We start from the raw sequence: 26712 nt of genomic DNA on the forward strand, positions 1-26712 counted from the left end.
TTTCTTTCCTCTCAATGTAACCAAAAAAAAGTTAATTAATTATCCAAATTTACATTACAGTAATTTGACAATATATAAGTATATCAATGTCACGAATTAACAATGTTGGTCCATTAATGAGTCAAGAAATACGATGCCTGGAATATTATTACTTTATTTGTGTAAAAAGTGGGAGTTGCAAAGGACTAGAGATGTTTCCATTTGAGGAGGCACTTTTTGGGTCCTCTCTCAATTTGAAGGTGTTTTGTCAACCTCCCTTCATAAAGCGATAGTAGCCAAGTCCATTCAAACTTAAAGGCTCACTCTCTTTCTCTTTCTCTCTCCAATATTATTTTTATATATAATGCTCAAATCATAATCTATACTCCAAACCCAAAACCATATGTAGAGGGACAAATTTCCAAGTCTTGAAGCAAAGAGTCCTCCCCATCTCCATAATTTAATTCTTTGTCAAACCCTTCTATCTTCTTCTTCCTCTTGTTCTTGTTCTTCTTCTACTTCCATGTCTGATCATGAACATAAAGACCTTTACTACCACGACCTATTTCAGTATGAAGATCATGAACACCTCAATGGTGGGATGATAAGCATCAATCACAACCAAAACTTGCAAGGGATTGAAGTTCCTTCATACATGAACAACACCAGCTTCGCAGAGTGTTTGAAAGGACCTATGGATTACAATACGCTCGCAACTGCTTTTGGCCTGGCTTCTTCAACGTCTGATGAAGTTATATTTTCCTCCGCTAATGAAGGAGATCAAAAGCCTGCTGAGCATATTCGATATTCAGGTGGTGGTGGCGATGGCGATGGTGGAGGTGGAGAAACTCCTTTGACACCAAACTCTTCGGTGTCGTCTTCTTCAGCTGAGGCCGGTGCCGAAGAGGACTCTGGTAAGAGTAAGAAAGACAGGCAGCCAAAAGGGTCATCAGAAGATGGAGGAGATAGCTCGAAGAAAGTGTAAGTTTGAATTGAATACTTTCATAGTGTATTCAAATATGTGTATATATGCTTGATCTAAATGGTGATGAATCTGATGAACATGTTTGATGTTGTATAATCAATCAAATCAACAGGATGAGCAAAGCAAAGAAGAAAGGAGAGAAAAAGCAAAGAGAGCCACGATTTGCCTTCATGACCAAGAGTGAGGTTGATCATCTAGAAGATGGATACAGATGGAGAAAATATGGGCAGAAGGCTGTGAAAAATAGTCCATATCCAAGGTACTATTAACTCATTGATTTGGATTGATATACAAAATGGGTTCATTTCTGTGTTTCCACTCAAAATAACCCACCAAGAAATAGTCCTCAAACTGGAAACTAAATGTGAACAAGGTTTAAAAACTTGATTTGTTTTCACTAATATTTTTCTTTTAACCTCACCAAATTTTGTGCAAAAAGTCCTGCAAAAAGACATACGAACTGATTTCTAAAACCAAAAGGCTTGACTTTGGCATAAGATCTTCTATATATTATGTTCATGGTTGGCCAAGTGTGAGTTTTAGGAGCTTAGCCCCGTTTGATTCATACCCAGAAGAGAAAAAGAAAAAAATACAAAGTTTGATTTGGTCACGACTCTCTTTATAATTGTTGTTGTTGTTGTTGGGCATTGCAGAAGCTACTATCGATGTACGACCCAAAAATGCGGGGTCAAGAAACGTGTAGAGAGGTCGTTCGAGGACCCATCCACTGTGATTACGACGTATGAAGGCCAACACAACCACCCACTCCCTGCAACCCTCAGAGGAAATGCTGCTGCTTCTTCTGCATTCTTCCCACATGCTGCTGCTGCCTTCAACTATGCGCCCATCACAGGATCTGCAGGTCCAAGCTCCAACTTTCCTCAAGAACTCTTGTTTCAAATGCCCCACCACTACATGATCAATAATAACAATCAAGGGTCATCAAGAAGTGTTGTTGTTAACCCTCATCATCCTCATCATCAGCAGCAGCATCAACTACCTCGTGCTGATCAGCATGGACTTCTGCAGGACTTGTTGTTTCCCTCCATGTTCCTCAAACAAGAGCCATGATTTGATTTCTCTCTCCTTATTTTGTAGATATAATTAATTATATACTGTAGTCTCCTCTCATCACGATCATCTTGATCATCCTTGACTTGTCAGCTAGATTGAAGATGCACTCTTCACTTTTCTAATCATTTTAATTTCATTTGGATTTGTGAGGCGACCGCTCAAAGTTTTAGCAATAGAGCACTAATCTTACATACTTATCGTGAGAGAGAGAGTTCGACTCTTTCATTGATCTCTCCCTGTAAGGTTTGGACATTTCTGTAGTAAAAAAAACAAAGTCCATTGAAGATGCTCTATCTAGAGTGGGATTTTTTGTTTTTTGGGGGATGATTTGAATGTAATTTGCTAGCTCTCGAACTGCTACTAGCTATAGGGAAAATTTAGTGGGTTTCGTAAGATGAGTTTATATTGATGGTGGTTCGAGAGATCAACTAGTGCATGCTGCATGCAAAGAGGGATTTGCATGCTTAATTGCTTGTATTACTACAAGAGCAATGGCGCAACTGGATTTTCTTATCTTCGGATATTCATGTAATGAAAGATCCTTGCAGGCTGCAGCTTTGCATGCATGCAGCAGCCTGGGATTTTCAATGAGTTCAATATATATCTACTATATAGTACTTCTCTTTTCTTGATTGGTTTTTTTATTGTTATTTATTTTTAAAATGTGCTTCTGGTACCAAATTAAAGGCTTTCTAGCCTCTATCCGATGGTCATCATGCTGTGTGAAAAAAAAAGAGAGGAAAGATTTGTTCATGTGACGAGGAAATTGGTCTTGAGGCCCAAATCAATGGCCCGATTCTTATTTTGTTATTTTGTTTTGTTTTTTTTTGAGCTCAAAACCCAATTCTAGAGTTGATTCACTTGGGTTGGCTTTCGCCAGTGCTGCCTATCTAATGGGAATGGGATGCCATTATTTCGTGACTGTAATAAACGTACCTTCATCATACATGTTGACGCATAAAAATGAACCGAGCATTTTTGAGTCCAATTTAGTGATGTTGTGTCATCTTCGGCCATGTGTTCTTTGCTCAGTTTAGTTAAGCATGCACCTTCTTTAGTCAAATCGGCAACCCACCATTCCGATGATTTGTACAAAGATAGGGCTGTCGAAGACTTGCCCCATCGAAGATCATTTTATGGTCTCAGTGCTTTGATTGGACTTTGTGGGTTCCTTTGTAGGTCTCATGTTCCATGTGTCACAATATAATTGATCGATCAAATATGATATAAACAATACATACTCATATCAAATATGATACATGCACAAAAAATTAAATTAATGTATAAAATATTGGGTTTAATAAACAAAATAAAACTTAATCTAACATATAGCTTTTTAAAATAGTTTCATATCATCTTGGATCCCAAGTGTCAGTTTACGTTTTGAAATGTTTCCTTAGATCTACATGCATGATGCATTGCCAGTCTAACAGGTTAAAAAATGGTTGGTATTGAAAGGTGAGCCTAGAGAGATCTCTGCCGGAAGCATCACCAAGTAACTAAACAGTATATATGCCACCTTTAAAAATTAATGTTTAATCAACACCTAAACATTTTCCAAAGTAGTTTTCTTCAACATCAGTGCTCAAGCGCTACCAACTGAGTATAATCTAGTGAAAAAAGGTCTTAATCTACAGACTAATGGTTTCAAATTCGAATTCTTATGGTACTTTGGTAGTGTATATGTATAAAACTTTCATCTCGTTGTAGTTTAGACTATCGATTGTAATTGAAAAAAAGTGCTCAAATACTAATAAACTAGTAAATTAATACAGTTTAAACTCGTTTCTCCACAAAATATATTATATATATAATAATGAAAGCTTATTCTAGCCGTCATTCTTAATTCATATAATTATCCTTGTAATTTTATTTCTGTTTTATCGAAAAACAGAAGCTGATCCAGGTTGATTACCTCATAAAATTTACTTCAACGTCTGCAATAAAATTTCTAGTATTGGGACAGACATATATATTACTTTTTTTTAAAAAAAAGAATGCCAAAGCATATGTCTTTCTGTCAGGTTGTCAAGGTATGATTTACCAGAAACTGTCCAAGCATAAAGTTTGATTAGGAAGCTAAGCTTAGTACAGCCAAAAATGGTTAAAGAAAAATGATTAGGTGGGTTTCTTAATATGCACATAATTATACCCAAAGTTTAAGCTGGTAATACAACCCACACCACCATTTCAGTGTAAGAGATGAGAGAGAATTGGCTCTGCTTTGTTCTCACTCCAAACTCAGGTCATCATCTCAAGGGTCCATTGGTTCTTCAATTAATTAATTAATTAATTATGGTTAATTAATCAATAATATTTCTGGTATAGTCTTGCCATACACTCCTTTCCAATCCCAATTATTAGGGCTTAATTACAAATGTTAATTATAACCACCATGTTAGCATTTTTCAATTTTTCATTCGAAACCCGTTGGAAGCACTTTGCAGTCAGGGACAGACAGAATTTCGAACGGGATTAATCTCACTCTTTGAGTGTAAGGACACCTCGTAGTATTTACCAAAAAAAAAAAAATCAAATTCCTTTTAAAATGAGACATTTTAATGACAACTTTTGACTACATTTCTATTTCTTTGGGTTCCATTTCTGTTAAGAAATACAGTCAACGATATGGTCAACATGACTAATTACTAACTGGATTAAGAATTTGTTAAATTAGTCCTTAACAGTAAACAAACAAGTCCCTCCACCTGAAAATTAATTACCAAACTTTAACATGTTTTTAAAATTTTGTTAATTTTGTTTAAGTCACTCTCTCTCTCTCTCTCTCTCTCTCGCTGTAAAGAAAAAGAAAAAGAAAACAAAAGGGCAACCACAATCAAACCACAACCACCACCATCAACAACCGCTGAGGAAAAACAAACTTAACTGAGAGGGACGTACCTTCCGACATTTTCCCTATTCTTCAAGCAACAGCCTGAAACGACCACGTTTTCTTCTTCTTCATCTTCGATCTTCAGCTAGGGTTTCGTATTTATCCCCAATGTTCGATAGAGTACTCACTCTCTGAACTCTTCAACTAGGTACTTTTTCTCTGCATCGATCTACGTTTCGTATTTCCCAATTCTACTACTTTTTGTTCATTTTCTTCTGGGTTTTGTAGTTTGGAGCCGATTTGATGGATCGGGAAATGGTGGACGCTGGCCCAGTTACGCCTGGACAGGTAGTTTAATTTGAATGTATGCCAAGAATATTCATTTTTTACGTAATTTGCTCTTCTGCTAATTTCGATTGAATGCTAAGACTGTTTCATTTGCTTAGTTAGTTGTGTAATTTTGATAAAGATCTGTGAGTGTCCATGAACTACTGGTTTCTAATTTTTGTTAAACAATAAGAAATTTATTTGGTTTTTAAGTTCTTGATCTAAAGAAAGATTGCTTTATTTTGTATTGCCATTGCCTTTTGTAGTGGTTTGTGGGATTATTGCATTTAGGTATTATAGCGGATCATTTTAAGTTAGCTCTGTTTATGAATTCATCCTGACGTGCCTCATTTTAGTATCAATTGGGTAGTAATGTTTAAATTAATGAGTTTTTGCTGTCTCAAAGTCTCACCGAAGATGTTTAAAGCACCAAAGATGTGGATTTTCTTTATGTTGAGCTCTAAAACTTGAGACTGGTTAATGTTTCTTGAGAAGAAATGCTTTTGAAGTTAATTTTCCCAATTTAAGAGCTAATTACATTTTGTTAATTTATTGTTTCCCTCATTTTATCTACAAATCATATCCTCTATGCTAATTGAAGCACACCAATGTAGTTCAGTGCTGCATCCCCTCCCTCCTTTTTTAAGTTCCTTTTCTATTTGCTCATTCTTTCATTTTTTTTTTCATGAATCATCCTAACAAATTTACTGAAGCTTTCCATATCATGCTTCAGGTGTCTTTTTTGCTTGGAATCATCCCAGTATTTGTCACATGGATATATTCAGAGTACTTAGAATATAAAAAATCTTCATCTCATCCTAAAGTGTAAGTTCGTTCACTGCAAACTGGAGATATGAATTGGTTTTAGTTTAATTTTATTAGCATCAACTTGGATGTTTCCACTTACCTTTTATGGAAATATAAACGATGGAGAAAAGCATCTCAATTTGTATTCACTTCTCTTATCTGATGCATGAATGTCCCTAGTTCACAATGGTTTAGTTTGACTTTGAGGTAAGTGTGACATAGAGTGCTTATGTCTTTTACCTCCTCAGTTTTCAATCACAAGTAGCCCACCCAGGCCCTATGTAGAGTTTTTGTGGCCAGATATTATGGTATTTTTTGAACTAATTCTAGTATAGATATGGCAGATGAGTAGTAATGGTACTTTAGATTTGTGGTTGATTAGAAATGAGATACAAGGATGTTCAAAGATATGATATTTCCAGTCAATATTCTTTGATTCTGAACAGTTAAGTTCATTTTTTGTTTTTTCAATTGTAGTCATTCAGATACTAATCTGGTTGAGTTGGGAGAGGAAACGATCAAGGAAGATGATCGGGCTGTTTTGCTGGAAGGAGGCCTTTCGAGATCAGCATCTACAAAGTTTAATAGTTCATCCATTAAAATAAACTTAATTAGGTTATTACCCATAACATACAGTATCTTCATTGAATTTTCATATTGATTACTATTAAAGGTCTTTCTCACGTTCCACTTCTCATGAATTTCTAGGTTTCTGACTATGGATGACTCTTTTTTACTTGAAAACAGAGCAACTCTTAGAGTGATGTAAGTAATTAGTACGCAACGTATCTTCTCAGGACCAAATTTCTTATTGTACAATTATATAATAGTTGACATCAAATATAGGTCTGAGCTTGGGGCAATTCTGTTCTATTTCTACATATGTGACCGCACAAATATACTGGGAGCTTCTACAAAGGTACATTTGCTCTGCTTCCCTAATGTATTCATAATTACCTCTAGTTGCTTTGATTGAAATTAGAACAGGAATACTATTCCCATGATACTAAGTGTGTATGATCCCATAGAAGGTCCTAATCTATTAGCTTTTTTCCATATTGTCCTTTTCGGCTGTAAGTGCGTTAATTCATTCACCCACACATCTTGTTCATCATTTCACGTCCTGGTACAATAAGATACTATTTTTAATATTGCTTCTATGTTTCTATAGGAATTATTCAATTGGGTGAATTTTTATTGAGGAAAAATGTTAAGGATGGCAGTGTTACTATTGTCATGTGTTTGATAAACACAATATTTTTTTTAATTGACGTCACCACATGCTGCTAAGTACAATAAGCTGGTTTTACTGTTGCAAACATTGATTACTATTGTGGTTATTTTTTGAACAGAATTACAATCGGGATCTGTTCCTCTTTCTGTACCTTCTCCTCATCATAGTTTCAGCAGTGACATCTTTGAAGAAACATACTGACAGATCAGCATTCTCTGGAAAATCTATACTTTACCTGAATCGGCATCAGACGGAGGAATGGAAAGGGTGGATGCAGGCAAGTACTCTTTTCCAAGTTCATAACTTGTAGGGAACATATATTTAGTTTGGGAAAGAATTGTATGCTCTGGTTACTTTTTCTCCATTTTTTCTTTAGGAGGGGAATTTTGAACTTGTACTCATGGTGAACTGCCACTGTTATTTTCTTTCTACTCTTGGAGTGTGTGTATTGTGACACCATCCATGCTCATCTTGCTGGAACAAGCATATGTCATCCTTTGATTTTTTTGTTTTGTTTTTGGTTGTTAAATTTGGATGTTGTGAAGCTATAGATTTGATTGGATTCATTTAGAGTTAATCAGATCTCTGTTGGGAAAAGCCTACATCAGTACACTTTAGTTTTCATTTCCAGTTGAACATCAGAGTGTCAATGTATAGAGCTCAGTTCTCTTACTACATTGTTTGTAACAAGTAACTTATTTATGTACTATTAGTATAATTCATTTCTTTTGCTTCTTGGCAGGTCCTATTTCTAATGTACCATTACTTTGCCGAAAGCGAGATTTACAATGCAATACGTGTCTTTATTGCCGCATATGTTTGGATGACTGGATTTGGAAACTTTTCCTACTACTACATTAGAAAGGATTTTAGCCTTGCCCGCTTTGCTCAGGTAAAATGCAGTTTCTGGGCAGTATAATCTCACAAGTTTCTTTGGGGAGTATTATGCCAATAATCTACAATGCTTGTACTCTTTCTTGTACAATGCAGATGATGTGGCGGCTAAATTTTTTTGTGGCGTTTTGCTGTATTGTTCTTAACAACGACTATATGTTGTATTACATCTGTCCAATGCACACTCTGTACACTCTTATGGTGTATGGAGCCCTTGGCATCTTTAGCAAGTACAATGAGATCAGATCAGTGATGGCTGTAAAGATTCTAGGATGCTTTCTTGCGGTTATCTTGATTTGGGAAATACCTGGAGTTTTTGAAATATTCTTTCGTCCATTATCCTTCTTATTGGGTGAGTAACCTATTCAGCTTTCCGGTTTTGATTTATTATGTTTTTTACTGTTGTAAATTCAAACCAAAAGAAAAGAAAAAAAAAAAAGTGGGACAATTCAGGAATTCAGTTCATAATTCAGCCTTTCAGCATAGCTGTTCTTCTTACTCTAGGCAGACTTGTTAGAAATTTGATTACACTCATCCTAGAGTCTTTATTTTATGCTATTCTTGGTAGGCTCATACTCGGACCTTTGACAAATACTTTCAGGTTAAGGGCTTAGGGTTTTAGCCGAACAAAAAAGTTACAATAGGTCTCAAGTTGATTTTAGATTCTTTATATAAAGAAGAAAAAAAGAAGGTTGATATGGGATTCTTGAATTTTTTTATGCGGATGAATATCTACTGGTTCACACATGGCTTAAAACTTATTGTCTTTGTTTTGTATTTTTCTGTCCTGTAGGGTATACTGATCCTGCAAAACCAGATCTCCCTCGTCTGCATGAATGGCATTTTAGATCTGGACTTGATCGCTACATATGGATTATTGGAATGATATATGCCTATTATCATCCTAATGTAATCTCCTGAATATCTAGGTATCTGGTTGCTTTTGCTTTCTTGCTACTCCAACTACTGAAATGTTAAACATAATATATATTAGGTGGAGAAATGGATGGATAAATTGGAGGAATCTGATACCAAAAGGAGAGTCTCAATTAAAGCAGGAATATTTTCCAGTTCTGTGTTTGTAAGTTTCATGCTTTGTCTGGTAATTGTTATCTGCTTATTTAATGGCTAATGTTTTAATCTTGTAATGAGATCTCATGCTCATTATTTCTTTTAGGTTGGTTATCTGTGGTATGAATATATTTACAAGCTGGACAAGGTTTCATACAACAAGTTGCATCCCTACACATCATGGATTCCGATAACGTGCGTGTTTTAAGACTTTTGTTTCTATTTCAAATGAAAGGGAATGTTTTGTTGGGAGTTTTATCAGATGAAATTCAATATTTGGTGAACTATATTTTTCAGTTCATTTTAGTGACTTATTTTTCACCTCTGCTTATTGATTTCAGTGTATATATATGTCTGCGGAACTTTACTCAGCAGTTGCGGGGTGTCTCTTTGACTCTCTTTGCGTACGTATTCTTATCTGAAAACTGTAATGAGTCAAAACCTGCAGTTCCCTTTGCAGGGTTAATAATTGTTCAGTCCTAATTTTTTGCTTTTTATGTTTATGAATAGTTTTACTGATCATTTTGTGTGTACAATTTCACTTTGTATTGCTAGGTGGCTTGGCAAGATTACTTTGGAAACCTATATTTCACAGTTCCATATCTGGCTAAGGTATGTGACACTTTACCCTTTTCTTTTCCTTATTATTCTTTAACTATGACCACTAAGTCATACATTTTGTAACCAGTGTATTAGTGTTTACAATTGCCTGTCAGTTCTGCTACTATTTACAAATTTTTCTTTTTTCATATGAAAATACATGAAAAAATTCCTATATTCATGTGCAGATCAAACACACCTAATGGACAGCCTAAGTGGCTTCTCTCTCTCATTCCAGAATATCCCTTGCTCAACTTCATGCTGACAACTGCCATCTATGTTTTGGTAAGGGAATTTTTATTCATCCCTTAAAAAGTTTGCAAGCCAACAATGCTTACAAGTTCTCACCTTTGCCTGCTGTTCTATTGGTTCTGTAGGTATCTCATCGGCTTTTTGAGTTAACTAATACACTTAAGACAGTGTTTGTACCCACAAAAGACAACCAAAGGCTGCTTTATAATTTTCTTGCAGGGGCGGCGATTTTTACTTCTTTGTATTTCATCTCATTCATTCTTGTTCAGATACCTCATTGACCAGTAAGAACCCTTCTGCTATATGCTGCTTACTCTTTCGTTGTTGTTCCTTAGATGCTGTGCAGAGCTTTTGTGATTTAGCTTTATCGAGAAGTTTCAAAACTTGTCGGAGTCTTCATAGTTGCATATATTAATGGGTTTTTACTGTGACAGGCTTAACGAAGAAGACCCAAAAGAGGGTTATACAGATGTTTCCTGTTGAATGTGCAAATATAGAAAGAATTTAATAAGGGAGTTGGAAGATGTTGGTTGCAAATATAGCCTGCAAAGCTTGCGGTTCCAACAGTTTTTCAAGGCGAAAGGCACTTTCCATTGCTGTGTGAAAACTTGAACATGGATGTTAGATTTGCCTTTGGAAAGTTTGGCCAGCGGTGGCAGGAAGCAGGAAGCAATAGAGAAAGGAATTGTTTTGAAATATAGATGATTGCCATGTATCTTCTTTTTCCTTTCCCACAGTTTTGTTAAATCATTGAAGAAAAAATGTAGATCCCTGTGACATAGATTTGTTGTTTGTTATAAGTCAAGTTCAATATTCATGAGCAATGTGATCTTCTGTTATGTTTATTGTTAAAATGTTTCACACAAAAAATGTGCGGTGAATTGGAAAGAAATAGTTGAGTTAAACGTACAGGTATCTTTTTGCCATATTTTCAGTTAGGTATTTCACACTTTCCATGAGTCCCCATATGAGCATCCAAATACAAAATGTGATTAGTTAGAACAAACCTAAAAATGTTACATCAATTCAAAACAGATGAATTTAGAGAAATTATACATCCATTTCTATTACAATATAGATGATTTCTAAAATGTCCATCATAATTTCAACAAATATAGGAAAAGGGTGGCAAGGGCATGATCATAAGTTCAGTGGCAAGATTGGTTGTTTATCCTGGTGCATCGAAATTAGGAAGCCAATATAAATAGTTGATAGTTACAATTTCTTTTTTGAGTACCAAAACATTGTCATATAAATTTGACAACTTGCATTGTTGAGAAGTAGAGTAAAACAAGAATGATAAAAGAGCAAGGCCAATTGGAAAAACCCATGTATCTACTCGAAGGTTTCATTGCATTGCTTGCTTGTCTGTCTTGTTCTTCAATACCCTGTTAAATGATACACACCACACTCCACATTTCCATGCCCAAGTTTACATGTGAATTAAAATAAGGCCTCTCTCTCTCTCTCTCTCTCTCTCTACCATTTGGTAAGTTTCTTCACCTCTGACATGGGAGAAGCTCAAGAACTGCAACTCAACATCATAGGTATGTCCCTTACACATTTACTTACTACCTCTTTTTATTGATTTATTTTTAAGTGCAGTGAATCTATTTTCAATGTGATATTATCAGAGTAATAGCAACTGATATGCATAAGTCAATCCAATTATCAAGTAGTAGATAATTCCTAGGAAAGAAAATTTGATTAGGAAAAGAGTTGGCTAGAACAAGAATCCCAAGCAATGTAAAGACATAAGGGGACATGACAGAGTTTTATGTGCAAACATAATTTCTCTCTGGGTTTTGCTGCAGATCGGATAGTTGATAATGCATTGCAACACAAAAGTTACAAACAATTCAAAGCACTACACTACTAACTTCCAATATTGATCCTTGCATATCTGTTCACTTTTTTATCAGTCCAGGATTCACATGAAGCAAATCACCAAGGGTGCACAGATGTTCCTGAACAACCAGTGCTTCCCTGGCGTAGAAATTTGAACTGGTGGCTTAGAATTGCTATTTATACGCTGTTCGTCATCGCTGGCCAGTCAGCTGCAACACTTCTAGGAAGATTATACTATAACAAAAGTGGCAAAAGCAAATGGCTGGGAACACTTGTACAACTTGCTGGCTTCCCCATCCTCCTTCCCTACTATTGCATCCCAGCAAGCAGAAGAAACCCAACCATAAACATCACTACTAATAATATCCCATTGAAATCACCCTCTACCTTAATCCTTGCATCAATTTATGTCTCTCTTGGCCTTTTGGTAGCATTATGCTGCTTCTTGTACTCTGTTGGCCTATCTCTCCTTCCTGTATCTACTTATTCTCTCATTTGTGCATCTCAACTAGCCTTCAATGCACTTTTCTCCTTCTTCCTCAACTCACAAAAGTTCACTCCCTACATTGTCAATTCTCTGGTTCTCCTCACCATCTCCTCCACCCTCCTTGTGCTCCAAGGCGGCGACTCTGCAGACGATCCAACTGGAGGCTCGAAAACAAAGTATGTGATTGGGTTTCTATGCACAGTTGGGGCATCAGCCGGATATGGATTAGTGCTTTCTCTAACACAGCGTGTCTTCAGAGAAGTTATAAGAAAGGAGACATTTGCAGTGATCTTGGATATGATAGTGTATCAATCTCTAGTTGCAACCTGTGCTGTCTTGGTGGGACTTTTTGCCAGTGGAGAGTGGAGGGGTTTAAGGAAAGAGATGGAGGGTTTTGAATTAGGGAAGGTATCTTATGTCATGAACTTGACATGGTCAGCTATAATATGGCAGCTCTATGCTATTGGTGCAGTAGGGTTGATTTTTGAGGCCTCTTCTCTCTTCTCCAATGCCATAAGTGTTGTGGGTTTGCCTGTTGTTCCAGTTCTAGCTGTGATCTTCTTCCATGACAAAATGGATGGGATTAAGGCAATGGCCATGGTTTTGGGCATTTGGGGCTTTATTTCATATGTTTATCAGCACTACCTTGATGACCGCAAGTCCAAGACAGGGAGCAACAATGCCACTGGTGAAGTTTCTAAAGCTTTCCCACTGGAGAACATCAACGGTTAGATAGACAGGCTTGTTTATATCAAGTATAACATTCAAGAATCCAAGACCTAAAGAAACAAATTTCAAAAGCTAAACAGATGCCCAAGTATAGCATTAGACGTGATTTATGTGGCATCTTATAAGTGCCATCCTTGTGCAGGGAACATGCTAATTTTCTCAATATCGTTCCAATTTTATTGGATATCCCTGAAGGGACAAGGATTGTTATAGTAATTTAAATTAAACTCAATGCATATATACATCATAGAACATGATTGATGCGTAGAACAATCTACACAATTGTGCGTAATTTTAACAGTTTGATTGGGATAGTAACTTTTGGAAACAGGAACATGATTAATTAACTTTACTAGTACCAGGGACAGGCCAAATTTACAGAGCTTGACATTTTGACAGCTTTCAAAAAGGAGAAAAATGTACAACCTCAGCACTACCTTATCAACACTGAAATTTAGATTGTAATGAAGATGATGATGGGCCATGCAGAGTTGGCCTCTGCTGTACCACGTATATAAATGTATTGATGAACAAACAGCTCGTGGGGCCCAGAAAATGAGGCGTACGTGGCCATCTTCTTCTTCAATGATCTCTAAGTCGTCAGCCGCCCGAGAAGAGGTCGAGTTGTATATCAAACAAAGAGAAGTGATCAAAATTGTCTTATTCATGATGTGATATCATTGTTGCAACTTGCAGTTTTTGGAGAACACAAGCAAGCAATAATAGAACGGCAAGAAGCAAAGGCCAATTAGGACTTTGAATTGGAAATATCCATGTATCTATCTATATCTACTGTAAAATTGCATGCATGTCTTCAATCCCATGCTGGTTGGTTGACAGTCAACATGATACATGTAGATTAATCCAATAATATTTTCATGCGAATTGAAGCAAGACCTCTCTCTCTCTCTCTCTCTCTCTTGATTTTTTAACATGGGAGAAGCACAAGAACTGCAGCTCAGCATCATGGGTATGTCAAACTCATTTACTCACAGGCTTTGGTCAATTTTTTTTTTAGTGCAGTAAGTTTACTTCTATGTGATCTTATCAGAGAATACCAAGTTAGCACCTGATATATGCTTAAGTTAATCTACTTGTTGATGTTCAGAAGTGAATTCTGTTCTTGTGAGTTATGAGTCATAAAAATTACAAAAGGAGCTTGGAGGGAGAATTCTGAAAAATCCCAACTTTTATTTATTTATTATCATAATCATAGTATAGCGAGTGAGAGAAACTTTGTGACAGAATTTGATGTTCAAAAACATCTAGAACTCTCTGGGCACTGAAACACTGCAGTTACAAATAAAGCACCACTTCAGTAAAATGACTCAATTTCAAAGATTAACACATAAGTTCCTTATAACATCTGTTCTTATAGCTCAGGAAGCAAATGAAGCAAGCTCACCAGGGCATACAAATGTTCCCAACCGGTCACTGCTTCCTCGGCACAGAAGTTTCAACTGGTGGCTTAAAGTGGCCATTTATGCATTCCTTGTCATCGCTGGCCAGTTAGCTGCAACACTCTTGGGAAGATTGTACTTCGATAAAGGCGGCGACAGCAAATGGCTGGCAACAGTGGTACAACTTTGTGGCTTTCCTGTCCTGCTTCCTTACTATTGCATCCCAGCAGCAAGCAGAAATCCAATCACAAAAAATAGTACTGTCCAATTCAAACAACCGTCCACCTTAATCCTTGCATCAGTAAATGGCTCTATTGCCTCTTATTAGCACTGGACTGCTACTTGTATTCTGTAGGCCTAGCTTACCTTCCTGTGTCTACTTATTCCCTCATTTGTGCATCCCAATTGGCCTTCAATGCTCTTTTCTCCTTCCTCCTCAACTCACAAAAGTTCACTCCCTACATTGTCAATTCTCTAGTTCTCCTCACCATCTCCTCCACCCTCCTCGTGTTTCAAGGTGACTCCGCGGATGACCCTAGTGGAGGATCGAAAACAAAGTATGCGATCGGGTTCATATGCACTGTTGGGGCATCAGCCGGATATGGATTGGTGCTTTCCCTAACACAACTTGCCTTCAAAAGGGTTATAAGAAAGGAGACATTTAGAGTGGTCATGGATATGATAGTGTATCAAGCTCTAGTTGCAACCTGTGTCATCTTGGTCGGGCTTTTTGCTAGCGGAGAGTGGAAGGGTTTGAAGAAAGAGATGGGGATGTACAAACTAGGGACGGTATCCTATGTTATGAATTTGGTATGGACAGCTATAATATGGCAGCTTTTTAGTATTGGCTCTTTAGGCTTGATTTTTGAGGCCTCTTCCCTCTTCTCCAATGCCATAAGTGCTATGGGTTTGCCTGTTGTTCCAGTTCTAGCTGTGACCTTCTTCCACGACAAAATGGATGGAATTAAGGCAATGGCCATGGTTTTGGCCATTTGGGGCTTTATTTCTTATGCTTATCAGCACTACCTTGATGATCGTAAGTCCAAGAATGAGAACAAAAATGTCAATGGTGAAGTTTCTAAAGCTTCATCACTGGAAAAAATTAATGGTTGAATAGATTGGCTTCTGTATATCATCAATCTAAGTCTAGTTTTATGCAAAAGAAGAATTACAAGCTTTCCCCTTAGTTAACTACAGGTCGTTCTTAATTATATGTTGACTGGTTTGTGACATATAGATGCCCTTATTCTGACTAAAGAAAACATCATTTTCTAATTGAATGTTCTTTCCAAGTGCCTGAAACACGTTTTAAATCGTACCAGTCTGGCCATATAAAGAATAATGATTATGATGCAGGCCATACGCTTTCCCAAATATGTTGAAGATGGTGCAGTAACGTGTTAATTGTGGACCAAGGCCTCAAATCACTGAAACTGGACACCTATCACCTGCAAAATTTGCAGGCCGTTCGTATTGCATAAGAGCTCTTCTTCTTCTTCTTCTCTCTCTCTCTCTCTCTCTCTCTCTCTCTCTCTCTCTGCTGTATAACTTTTAAGATTCTTCACCTCTGAAATGGGAAAGGCTCAAGATCTGCAACCCCACATCATAGGTAAGCCAGATTTCTATTTGCACGAAGATTTTCTGATTTGTTTGTTGCTTCTCTAAATAAATTCGGAAAAGCATTTTCATGGTTCTTTTTTCCTTTTAATTTATGAACTCAATAAGACTATAGAATTGTACTCTTCTTACCGTATGTTGGAGTGAATGTAATAGAAACCTGTAGACAGCCCATTACATTGAAAATAAATGAAGAAAAAACACTGTACAGATTTTATTTCATCTGCTATCAAAGGAAATGGTGAATTTATTGATGAACTAACTCATAGATGAAGCTGCCTCCATCGTAATTCAAATATATGTTTCATAACAGTTAAAGGAGGTGAAGAAGTTAATACACTGGAGTTTGAGAAAATCACCCACCAAGCAACAATATCTCAGCTCAAAGATTTTACATGGTGGGTTCGTATGGCCATCTATACACTCTTTGTCCTCTCTGGCCAATCAGCAGCTGTACTCTTGGGAGGACTGTACTATAAATTTATACGAGTTGGTTGAGATTGTTGATAAATTATGTCTCTCTTGGCCTTTTGGCTGCTTCTTGTACTCCGTTGGCCTATCTCTCCTTCCTGTATCTACTTATTCTCTCATTTGTGCATCTCAACTAGTCTTCAATGCACTTTTCTCCTTCTTCTTTAACTCACAAAAGTTCACTCCCTACATTGTCAATTCTCTAGTCCTCCTCACCATCTCCTCCACCCTTCTTGTGTTCCAAGCCGGTGACTCTGCAGACGATCCAATTGGAGGCTCGAAAACAAAGTATGTGATTGGGTTTCTATGCACGGTTGGGGCATCAGCCGGATATGGATTAGTGCTTCTCTAACACAGCTTGTCTTCCGAGAAGTTATAAGAAAGGAGACATTTGCAGTGATCTTGGATATGATAGTGTATCAATCTCTAGTTGCAACCTGTGCTGTCTTGGTCGGACTTTTCGCCAGTGGAGAGTGTGAGGGGTTTAAGGAAAGTGATGGAGGGTTTTGAATTAGGGAAGGTATCTTATGTCATGAACCTGACATGGTCAGCTATAATATGGCAGCTCTATGCTATTGGTACTGTAGGGTTGATTTTTGAGGCCTCTTCTCTCTTCTCCAATGCCATAAGTGTTGTGGGTTTGCCTGTTGTTCCAGTTCTAGCTGTGATATTCTTCCATGACAAAATGGATGGGATTAAGGCAATGGCCATGGTTTTGGGCATTTGGGGCTTTATTTCATATGTTTAGCAGCACTACCTTGATGACCGCAAGTCCAAGACAGGGAGCAACAATGCCACTGGTGAAGTTTCTAAAGCTTTCCCACTGGAGAACATCAACGGTTAGATAGACAGGCTTGTTTATATCAAGTATAACATTCAAAAATCCAAGACCTAAAGAAAACAAATTTCAAAAGCTAAACAGATGCCCAAGTATAGCATTAGACATGTGATTTATGTGGCATCTTATAAGTGTCATCCTTGTGCAGGGAACATGCTAATTTTCTCAATATCATTCTAATTCTATTGGATATCCCCGAAGGGACAAGGATTGTTATAGTAATTTAAATTAAACTCAATGCATATAATACATCATGGAACATGATTGATGCGTAGAACAATCTACACAATTGTGCATAATTTTAACAGTTTGACTGGGATAGTAACTTTTGAAAATAGGAACTTGATTAATTAACTTTACTAGTACCAGGGACAGGCCAAATTGATAGAGCTTGACACAGCTTTCAAAAAGGAGAAAAATGTACAACCTCAGCACTACCTTATCAACACTGAAACTTTAGATTGTAATGAAGATGATGATGGGTGTGCGAGTGATTTTCGTCCTACTAGAATATTCGCTTAAGATTCCTTCGTCTTCTCCCCTTCTCTTTCTCCTTGCAAAACATATCGGAGTAAAAGGACCACACCCGGGGGGTGTTGGCCAAAGGCCCTATGATGCCTAAGTTAGGTAGGATGTTTCAAGGAAAACCGGATGGCCGGAGCCTTGTGTGTGAGAGAGAAAGAAAATGGTGGCTAGGGTTTGTGAGGGATAACTTATGTAGAGTTTTAGTAGGAATTCAGACGTACCTCAATCCTTGTGCGTAGTCAAGTATTTATAGGGGACCTCGACGAGGTTGGTAGGGTTGGTGAGGTTGTTGTGGTTGGTGAGGTTGGTGTATTTAGGGATTAGGAATTTAACCAAATCCCTAATTAAGGCGATGATCAAATACATCCAATTTGAATTATGTAACCTCCCAATTAATTCAAGTAGCTCCCAATTAGGTTAGGTAATTCCCAATTAGGTTAGGTAACTTCCAATTAGGTCAAATAATTCCTAAATTGATTAGCCTAATTATTTGACCTAGGGTAATTGACTAAGGGTCATCTGCTGAAGTCCTCTAGTAGATGTAGTTTGTTTTTGCTATTTTTGAACTTTGTAATTTTCTCGTAACTGTATGTCCGAGGACATAGCACTTGAAAAAGACTCCATTGAGTTTGTACTCGTGAAGTAGCTTGCATACAATAGAGGTAAGACTTGTCGTCTGTGTGCGTATGTCGGGGAGATAACGCTCGAACAGACTCCATGAAATTTGTACTCAAAAAGTAGCTTGCCTTTAGTAGAGGTGAGGCTGGTCGCTTGCGGGCGTATGTCAGGTACATAGTGCTCGAAAAAGGCTACGTTGAGTTTGTACTCGAGAAGTAGTTTGATTGTATCATCCACGTGTCGATGAGTGTGGTCCGTTTGGCTTATGTCCGGAGATGTGTCGATGAGAATGACCCGTTTGGCCTACGTCTGGAGACTTGTCAATGGTAGTGTCCCGTTTGGCCTACGTCCGAGACGTGTCGATAAGAGTGACTGTTTGGTCTACGTCCGGAGACGTGTCTATAATAGTAGCCCGTTTGGCCAACGTCCGGAGACATGTCGATGAGTGTAGCCCGTTTAGCCTATGTCCGGAAACGTGTCGATGAGTGTAGCCCGTTTAACCTACGTTCGGAGACGTGTCGATGAGAGTGGCCCGTTTGGCCTATGTCCGAGACGTGTCGATAAGGCTTGTCACGATCCGTGACCTGCTGGATGGCCTTCTTTGCAATGAATTCTGTGCAACAACCATCTCTGACAAGCTCCTCAAGGTGCCTTTTCCAAGTGTTGCAGTTGTTGATGTAATGATCGTGCTCCCCGTGCAATGCGCAGTATTTACTGGTGTTCCTCCTAGAGGGTCTCCCATTAGGGGTGACAGTCTTCTCCCCACGGCTTGTCCTTCACCTGTGCGGATCTGGTGGATCGGGATAATGAACTCAATGAAGTTTCCTGTTTCCATGCCTCCCTCTTGGGGCCATGATCTGTGCTTTTCCCGGGCTTTGTGCTCAAACTTATTGCTCTTTTGGCTTGCTTGCTTTGTCGGATGATCAACTTGCTTGCTGGCTTTCTTCGTGGAGATATGATCCTTGTTCCAAAATGCATAGCACTCTGCCGTTGGAAAACTTCTACCAAGGTTTGGCTTGGAGTTATGGCCAGTTCCCGGTATAGCTCGTGCTCGGTTTGTAAGCCCTTCTTGAAAGCTGAGGATGCAACTTGGTCATTGCATTCTATTATGTTCGCCTTCTCAGCCTTAAATCATCTGAGGTAGTTTCGAAGAAACTTGTCTGACTTATTGCGCAGGTTGAACAGGTGGTTTGCATGCTTTTTGACCGTCCTGTATAAGGTGTACTCATTTGTGAATATGAGGGCTAACTCCTTGAAGTTGCCTATCGACGCGAACGGTAGAGTGCGGAACCAGTCTAGAGCTGCTTCTCGAAGAGTCATCGCAAACACTTTGCACATCAAGGCGTCGTCTGCCTTGTACAAGATCATGACGTTCTTGAAGTGCATCAAATGGCTCTTAGGGTCAGAGTCCCCCTTGAATGGAGTGATGGATGACGTTGTAAATCGTTTTAGCCGTGGAGCTCGTTCCACCTCGTCGGTAAAGGGTGAGCAGTCGACTTGATCAATTTCCTTGCGCAGGGCCTCCTCCGTGCTTCCTTTAAGTTGGAGACTTTGGAGTCGGTCATTTACTAGCTCATCGACATCTTCTGCTCGCAGGGCTGGTAGCTCAGGTCGACGTCCTCGGTGCCTCGAGTGTGGCTGGCTAACTTCTTCCTTCGTTCCCAAGGATCGATCCTCTTGGTTGCCCTGCCCATGAGGCGATTATGTCTCTGACTTACCGCCACGTGTTGGTCTTTGATGGTAGACGTTGATTGACATATTCTGCCTGCGAGGTTGGTTGCTCGGGTTGATGCCTTATGTGTCTCGAGCGCGGTTAGCTAACTTCTTCCCTAGCTTCTAAGGGTCGATCCCCTTGTTTGCCCGACTCGTGGGGCAGATTAGGAGATTGAGCTTGTGAGGATTCCTCTACGACTTGCCACCGTGTGTTGGTCCTTGAGCGGGCTGGTAGGCGTCGATCGTTGTGCTAGCCACACGATTGCTCACGAACTCGAACTTCTTATGGTTTCAACCTGGATTGGGTACTTCTTCGTGGGCCCAAGCGAGAGCAGACATCAGACTATGTGCCCAGCCTCTCGTGCACATTGGTTCTTGAACCTAGCCCCTAATAGCTCAAAGTACGACTTGCAGATGTTTGTGTCTTGTCCGCACGATATCGTATTCTCCCATGCCTATTTGCCATGTCTGACCAGCTTGGGACCTCTTAACTGCTCACAGGCATGCTCGTGCGCCCTTCTCTCCTCGTCACGGGGTCCAAGGTTAGGGTATTGATTCAAGTTGATATGCCTGTGTTGCTGGCCAATCAGGTTGTTTTGATCGTCAACCCTCTGTGTAAGTTGATCAACCCATGAGTTAAGGTCCACTGACGCGCGGGTCAAGTAGAGTGGTGTGCATCGGGCCCAATGACTTTTGGGCTAGGGCTCCATTAGACGCGTACAGATGCATACATCAAGTGTGGTTGCAGATGATGGAGAGAATGGATCTGCTCCAAGCTGGGACGACGTCGAAGTAGCCATGGGGCATGCGGCGATCTCGGCGGTGAGTGGTGTGGCTGCTGCTATGCTCCGACGACAGGATAGCGAGGCGAGCGGCTCTGGCGAGATGGCGCGCGAGCAGCTCGAGCAATCAGCGCTTACGGTTGCAAGGCTGTGGAGATCACGGGCCATGTGGACGGCTGCGCAGTTCCAGCGACTATCTGCGCTGTTCTACAATTTCAGCAGCTGAAGGTGGCTGCAAAGCACTAGGAGACGGCTGCAAGGTGTTGGTAGCCACGATTCCGTGTGGTTACATTGAGGTTTCCACCACGAAACCATGAGACGAGCCCGTCGTGGTGGCGTTACTCTTCGTACGTCTTGTATCAACCATGGTTGTTTGAAAAAAAAGTGTTGAAAATGGATTTGGAGCACGCTTTGAGTATTATTTCGCGCTCTCAATGAAAGCACCAATTTGTTGGAGCGATTTTCGTCCCACTAGAATATTTGCCTAAGATTCCTTCATCTTCTTCGCTTCTCTTTCTCCATGCAAAACAAATTGGAGTAAAAGGACCACACCTAGGGGGTGTTGGCCAAAGACCCTCCGATGCCTAAGTTAGGTAGGGTGTTTCAAGGAAAACCGGGTGGCCGGAGTCGTGTGTGATGGCCGGAGTCTTGTGTGAGAGAGAGAAAGAAAATGGTGGCTAGGGTTTGTGAGGGATAACTTATGTAGAGTTTTAGTAGGAATTCAGATATACCTCAATCCTTGTGCGTAGCCAAGTATTTATAAGGGGCCTCGAGGAGGTTGGAGGGGTTGATGTAGTTGGTGAGGTTGGTGAGGTTGGTGTATTTAGGGATTAGGAATTTAACCAAATTCCTAATTAAGGTGATGATCAAATACATCCAATTTGAATTATGTAACCTCCTAATTAATTCAAGTAACTCCCAATTAAATTAGGTAATTCCCAATTAAGTTAGATAACATCCAATTAGGTCAAATAATTCCCAAATTGATTGGTCTAATTATTTGACCTATAGGGTGAGATATTTTACTTCCACAATGGGCCATGCAGAGTTGGCCTCTGCTGTACCACGTATATAAATGTATTGATGAACAAATAACTCGTGGGGCCCAGAAAATGAGGCGTGGGTGGCCATCTTCTTCTTCAATGATCTCTAAGTCGTCAGCCGCCCGAGAAGAGGTCGAGTTGCATATCAAACAAAGAGAAGTGATCAAAATTTAGCCTGTCTTATTCATGATATGATATTATTGTTGCAACTTGCAGTTTTTGAAGAACACAATATATAAAGCAAGCAATAATAGAACGGCAAGTGGCAAGGTCTATTAGAACTTTGAATTGGAAATATCCATATCTATATCTACTGTAAAATTGCATGCATGTCTATTTGTTTCTTCAATCCCATGCTGGTTGGTTAACACCAGTCAACATGTTACATGTAGATTAATCCAATAATATTTTCATGTGAATTGCAGCAAGACCTCTCTCTCTCTCTCTCTCTTGATTTTTTGATATGGGAGAAGCACAAGAACTGCAGCTCAGCATCATGGGTATGTCAAATTCATTTACTCACAGGCTTTGGTCAATTTTTTTTTAGTGCAGTAAGTTTACTTCTATGTGATCTTATCAGAGAATAGCAAGTTAGAACCTAATATATGCTTAAGTCAATCTACTGGTTGATGCTCAGAAGTGAATTCTGTTCTTGTGAGTTATGAGTCATAAATTAAAAATTACAAGAGGGGGGTTTGGAGGGAGAATTCTGAAAAATCCCAACTTTTATTTATTTATTATCATAATCATAGTACAGCAAGTGAGAAACTTTGTGACAGAATTTGATGTTCAAAAACATCAAAAACTCTCTGGGCACTGCAACACTGAAGTTACAAATAAAGCACCACTTCAGTAAAATGACTCAATTTCAAAGATTAACGCATAAGTTTCTTATAACATCTGTTCTTATAGCTCAGGAAGCAAATGAAGCAAGCTCACCAGGGCATACAAATGCTCCCGACCGGTCACTGCTTCCTCAGCGCAGAAGTTTCAACTGGTGGCTTAAAGTGGCCATTTATGCATTCCTTGTCATCGCTGGCCAGTCAGTTGCAACACTCTTGGGAAGATTGTACTTCGATAAAGGCGGTGACAGCAAATGGCTGGCAACAGTGGTACAACTTTGTGGCTTTCCTGTCCTGCTTCCTTACTATTGCATCCCAGCAGCAAGCAGAAATCCAATCACAAAAAATAGTACTATCCAATTCAAACAACCGTCCACCTTAATCCTTGCATCAGTATATGGCTCTATTGGCCTCTTATTAGCACTGGACTGCTACTTGTATTCTGTAGGCCTAGCTTACCTTCCTGTGTCTACTTATTCCCTCATTTGTGCATCCCAACTGGCCTTCAATGCGCTTTTCTCCTTCCTCCTCAACTCACAAAAGTTCACTCCCTATATTGTCAATTCTCTAGTTCTCCTCACCATCTCCTCCACCCTCCTCGTGTTTCAAGGTGACTCTGCGGATGACCCTAGTGGAGGATCGAAAACAAAGTATGCGATCGGGTTCATATGCACTGTTGGGGCATCAGCCGGATATGGATTGGTGCTTTCCCTAACACAACTTGCCTTCAAAAGGGTTATAAGAAAGGAGACATTTAGAGTGGTCATGGATATGATAGTGTATCAAGCTCTAGTTGCAACCTGTGTCATCTTGGTCGGGCTTTTCGCTAGCGGAGAGTGGAAGGGTTTGAAGAAAGAGATGGGGATGTACAAACTAGGGACGGTATCCTATGTTATGAATTTGGTATGGACAGCTATAACATGGCAGCTTTTTGGTATTGGCGCAATAGGCTTGATTTTTGAGGCCTCTTCCCTCTTCTCCAATGCCATAAGTGCTATGGGTTTGCCTGTTGTTCCAGTTCTAGCTGTGATCTTCTTCCACGACAAAATGGATGGAATTAAGGCAATGGCCATGGTTTTGGCCATTTGGGGCTTTATTTCTTATGCTTATCAGCACTACCTTGATGATCGTAAGTCCAAGAATGAGAACAAAAATGTCAATGGTGAAGTTCCTGAAGCTTCATCACTGGAAAAAATTAATGGTTGAATAGATTGGCTTCTGTATATCATCAATCTAAGTCTAGTTTTATGCAAAAGAAGAATTACAAGCTTTCCCCTTAGTTAACTACAGGTCGTTCTTAATTATATGTTGACTGGTTTGTGACATATAGATGCCCTTATTCTGACTAAAGAAAACATCATTTTCTAATTGAATGTTCTTTCCAAGTGCCTGAAACATGTTTTAAATCGTACCAGTCTGGCCATATAAAGAATAATGATTATGATGCAGGCCATACGCTTTCCCAAATATGTTGAAGATGGTGCAGTAACGTGTTAATTGTGGACCAAGGCCTCAAATCACTGAAACTGGACACCTATCACCTGCAAAATTTGCTGGCCGTTCATATTGCATAAGAGCTCTTCTTCTTCTTCTTCTTCTCTCTCTCTCTCTCTCTCTGCTGTATAACTTTTAAGATTCTTCACCTCTGAAATGGGAAAGGCTCAAGATCTGCAACCCCACATCATAGGTAAGCCAGATTTCTATTTGCACAAAGATTTTCTGATTTGTTTGTTGCTTCTCTAAATAAATTCGGAAAAGCATTTTCATGGTTCTTTTTTCCTTTTAATTTATGAACTCAATAAGACTATAGAATTGTACTCTTCTTACCGTATGTTCGAGTGAATGTAATAGAAACCTGTAGACAGCCCATTAGATTGAAAATAAATGAAGAAAAAACACTCTACATATTTTATTTCATCTGCTATTTAAGGAAATGGTGAATTTATTGATGAACTAACTCATAGATGAAGCTGTCCCCATCGTAATTCAAATATATGTTTCATAACAGTTAAAGGAGGTGAAGAAGTTAATGCACTGGAGTTTGAGAAAATCACCCACCAAGCAACAATATCTCAGCTCAAAGATTTTACATGGTGGGTTCGTATGGCCATCTATGCACTCTTTGTCCTCTCTGGCCAATCAGCAGCTGTACTCTTGGGACGACTGTACTATAACAAAGGTGGAAAAAACTTATGGATGGCAACCCTGGTGCAATTCATAGGGTTCCCAATCCTAATCCCTTACCACTGCATCTTATCATCCAAAAAGATTGCCCTTGACCGCAATGTGAACCAGCCGGATGCCTTGGCACTTGCATTCATGTATCTTTCTTTTTGTGTGTTACTAGCAGCAGACAGCTTTCTGTATTCTATAGGTCTATTGTACCTTCCAGTTTCTACCTTTTCGCTGATTTGTGCATCCCAGTTGGCCTTCAATGCTTTCTTCTCCTTCTGCCTTAATGCACAGAAGTTCACCCCTTGTATAGTCAACTCTTTAGTCATTCTCACCATCTCCTCCACCTTGCTTGTGTTTCACCCCAACTCGGTAAACCTCACTGGAATCTCCAAAGAGAAGTATACTGTCGGAGTCATTTGCACAGTTGGTGCATCTGCTTGGTATGGATTGATGTTTTCGCTCACACAGTTCTCCTTCGAAAAGGTTCTAAAATCGCAAACATTTGTAACTGTCTTAGAAATGAAAATCTATGAGTCGCTCGTAGCAACCTGTTCTACCCTAGTGGGACTTTTCATCAGTGAAGAATGGCAGGGTTTAAAGAGAGAGATGGAGGAGTTTGAGCTGGGCAGGTCATCCTATTTGCTGACTTTGATTTGTACAGCAATGGCATGGCAAACTTTCAACATTGGCGCAATAGGACTGATTTTTGAGGTGTCTTCCTTATTCTCCAATGTTATAAGAGCTTCTGGCTTGCCCTTTGTTCCAGTTCTAGCTGTAATCTTCTTCAAGGAAAATATGGACGGAACAAAGGTGATTGCCATGGTATTGGCCCTCTGGGGCTTCGCTTCATATCTCTATCAGCACTATCTCGATGATTTAGAGTCCAAGGCTGAAACTAAACATGTAAAAGAAATTTCAATGATTCCTTTACTGAAAGAGGACAACTTTTGAGTGATTAGTAAGACGGACAACTGAAGATCCATTAACAAATGAGAGAAACATCTTATGAGCACAAACACTGCTGATTCTTCTAATCCCCTGGTTTTATTACAAGACGGCAACATTTCACTTAGACCTTTTTATTGCATCATCAATCCATAAAAGTTCTAGCCATCTTCTTTCCCTGTGAGGCTGTGACGTAATCCGAACTTGTGTTCATCAACTTCCAGGAATTATTTAAGATTGACTACAGTTGCAGTTTTTCTTTTGTCCTACAGTAGTTACCCACTTTTTTCTTTCATACTTAAATGTCAGAGAACTAAATCAGATGTAATTAATCCAAGGCTTTTGTTACAATTATATCAATCCAAATGTGCAAACTTGGCCAAAACTGACTGATTACTGCTCTGTTCTTTTTCCCCTGCTAAGCCCCACATGCTGGATTTACGCATTAGAACTATGGCTTCAGTATGTTAGTACAGCATAAAAGGTCAACATTTTAAAAGATTACCAGTGCCAAATATTATGGAAGTGTTAACCCAAAAGGAGAAAGACCACAGAACCTAAAAGGTAAAGACGTAATGCCTAGCTTTAACAAATGACAATGCCATCACAGTTAAATTATTATT

At 39.1% G+C, this 26712-nt stretch overlaps 5 protein-coding genes, 2 non-coding genes and 2 pseudogenes across 13 annotated transcripts; 7 read left to right on the forward strand and 2 right to left on the reverse strand.

Moving 5' to 3' along the window:
- The first annotated feature begins 370 nt into the window (after window positions 1–370).
- On the forward strand, window positions 371–2668 carry LOC103325015 (uncharacterized). Its single transcript, XM_008227134.2, has 3 exons — window positions 371–960; window positions 1077–1223; window positions 1618–2668. The coding sequence occupies exons 1-3, from the start codon at window positions 503–505 to the stop codon at window positions 2033–2035; spliced, it is 1023 nt and encodes a 340-aa protein (XP_008225356.1). The 5' UTR covers window positions 371–502; the 3' UTR covers window positions 2036–2668.
- Window positions 2669–4828: 2160 nt separating this feature from the next.
- Window positions 4829–10880, forward strand: RWA4 (O-acetyltransferase family protein). Of its 2 annotated transcripts, XM_008227133.2 has the most exons (17): window positions 4829–5079; window positions 5160–5219; window positions 5932–6023; window positions 6483–6620; window positions 6714–6770; window positions 6852–6924; window positions 7358–7516; window positions 7982–8131; window positions 8230–8485; window positions 8927–9042; window positions 9128–9214; window positions 9311–9399; window positions 9546–9608; window positions 9760–9816; window positions 9993–10089; window positions 10182–10340; window positions 10491–10880. In XM_008227133.2, the coding sequence occupies exons 2-16, from the start codon at window positions 5175–5177 to the stop codon at window positions 10335–10337; spliced, it is 1635 nt and encodes a 544-aa protein (XP_008225355.2). In that variant the 5' UTR covers window positions 4829–5079; window positions 5160–5174; the 3' UTR covers window positions 10338–10340; window positions 10491–10880. The 2 variants fall into 2 exon arrangements, with proteins under 2 accessions (XP_008225355.2, XP_088905516.1); XM_089049390.1 differs by lacking the exon at window positions 5932–6023 and having other exon boundaries at window positions 4836–5079.
- Window positions 10881–11030: 150 nt separating this feature from the next.
- LOC103325067 (purine permease 21-like) lies at window positions 11031–14014 on the forward strand. Its single transcript, XM_008227200.3, has 2 exons — window positions 11031–11603; window positions 11979–14014. The coding sequence occupies exons 1-2, from the start codon at window positions 11567–11569 to the stop codon at window positions 13121–13123; spliced, it is 1182 nt and encodes a 393-aa protein (XP_008225422.1). The 5' UTR covers window positions 11031–11566; the 3' UTR covers window positions 13124–14014.
- Window positions 13217–13319, reverse strand: LOC148918479 (U6 spliceosomal RNA). Its single transcript, XR_016125722.1, has one exon. It is a non-coding gene; the product is annotated as a U6 spliceosomal RNA (small nuclear RNA).
- LOC103327080 (putative purine permease 10) lies at window positions 13947–15711 on the forward strand (annotated as a pseudogene). Its single transcript, XR_016125655.1, has 2 exons — window positions 13947–14090; window positions 14499–15711. The product of XR_016125655.1 is annotated as a putative purine permease 10 (transcript).
- On the forward strand, window positions 14073–24560 carry LOC148918480 (putative purine permease 10). 4 transcript variants are annotated; one of them, XM_089049391.1, is made up of 3 exons: window positions 14073–14090; window positions 22553–22627; window positions 23040–24253. In XM_089049391.1, exons 2-3 carry the CDS (start codon window positions 22591–22593, stop codon window positions 24173–24175), a joined length of 1173 nt encoding a protein of 390 aa, XP_088905517.1. In that variant the 5' UTR covers window positions 14073–14090; window positions 22553–22590; the 3' UTR covers window positions 24176–24253. The 4 variants fall into 4 exon arrangements, with proteins under 4 accessions (XP_088905517.1, XP_008225354.2, XP_008225353.2 ...); XM_008227132.3 differs by lacking the exon at window positions 14073–14090 and adding an exon at window positions 21312–22397; XM_016793119.2 differs by lacking the exon at window positions 14073–14090 and adding an exon at window positions 24419–24560 and having other exon boundaries at window positions 22404–22627; window positions 23040–24098.
- On the forward strand, window positions 15984–17638 carry LOC148918481 (putative purine permease 10; annotated as a pseudogene). Its single transcript, XR_016125656.1, has 2 exons — window positions 15984–16129; window positions 16451–17638. The product of XR_016125656.1 is annotated as a putative purine permease 10 (transcript).
- LOC148918482 (U6 spliceosomal RNA) lies at window positions 17549–17651 on the reverse strand. The gene has a single exon (XR_016125757.1). It is a non-coding gene; the product is annotated as a U6 spliceosomal RNA (small nuclear RNA).
- LOC103325013 (putative purine permease 10) lies at window positions 24513–26449 on the forward strand. The gene is made up of 2 exons (XM_089049392.1): window positions 24513–24656; window positions 24978–26449. Exons 1-2 carry the CDS (start codon window positions 24620–24622, stop codon window positions 26093–26095), a joined length of 1155 nt encoding a protein of 384 aa, XP_088905518.1. The 5' UTR covers window positions 24513–24619; the 3' UTR covers window positions 26096–26449.
- The last annotated feature ends 263 nt before the right edge of the window (window positions 26450–26712 follow it).

The sequence above is a fragment of the Prunus mume genome, linkage group LG3 (genome assembly GCF_029339155.1).
Source record: "Prunus mume cultivar Tortuosa linkage group LG3, ASM2933915v1, whole genome shotgun sequence".
Taxonomy (NCBI): domain Eukaryota; kingdom Viridiplantae; phylum Streptophyta; class Magnoliopsida; order Rosales; family Rosaceae; genus Prunus; species Prunus mume.

What these genes read in the sequence shown, in the direction of transcription:
- LOC103325015 (XM_008227134.2), top strand. Translation starts at nt 503, where the DNA reads ATGTCTGATCATGAACATAAAGACCTTTACTACCACGACCTATTTCAG. An exon ending in GGAGATAGCTCGAAGAAAGT is followed by an intron (nt 961 to 1,076) that starts GTAAGTTTGAAT and finishes TCAAATCAACAG; the next exon opens with GATGAGCAAAGCAAAGAAGA. An exon ending in AAAAATAGTCCATATCCAAG is followed by an intron (nt 1,224 to 1,617) that starts GTACTATTAACT and finishes TGGGCATTGCAG; the next exon opens with AAGCTACTATCGATGTACGA.
- RWA4 (XM_008227133.2), top strand. Translation starts at nt 5,175, where the DNA reads ATGGATCGGGAAATGGTGGACGCTGGCCCAGTTACGCCTGGACAG. An exon ending in GCCCAGTTACGCCTGGACAG is followed by an intron (nt 5,220 to 5,931) that starts GTAGTTTAATTT and finishes ATCATGCTTCAG; the next exon opens with GTGTCTTTTTTGCTTGGAAT. An exon ending in GTCTCTTTGACTCTCTTTGC is followed by an intron (nt 9,609 to 9,759) that starts GTACGTATTCTT and finishes TTGTATTGCTAG; the next exon opens with GTGGCTTGGCAAGATTACTT.
- LOC103325067 (XM_008227200.3), top strand. Translation starts at nt 11,567, where the DNA reads ATGGGAGAAGCTCAAGAACTGCAACTCAACATCATAG. An exon ending in ACTGCAACTCAACATCATAG is followed by an intron (nt 11,604 to 11,978) that starts GTATGTCCCTTA and finishes CTTTTTTATCAG; the next exon opens with TCCAGGATTCACATGAAGCA.
- LOC148918480 (XM_089049391.1), top strand. Translation starts at nt 22,591, where the DNA reads ATGGGAGAAGCACAAGAACTGCAGCTCAGCATCATGG. An exon ending in ACTGCAGCTCAGCATCATGG is followed by an intron (nt 22,628 to 23,039) that starts GTATGTCAAATT and finishes CTGTTCTTATAG; the next exon opens with CTCAGGAAGCAAATGAAGCA.
- LOC103325013 (XM_089049392.1), top strand. Translation starts at nt 24,620, where the DNA reads ATGGGAAAGGCTCAAGATCTGCAACCCCACATCATAG. An exon ending in TCTGCAACCCCACATCATAG is followed by an intron (nt 24,657 to 24,977) that starts GTAAGCCAGATT and finishes GTTTCATAACAG; the next exon opens with TTAAAGGAGGTGAAGAAGTT.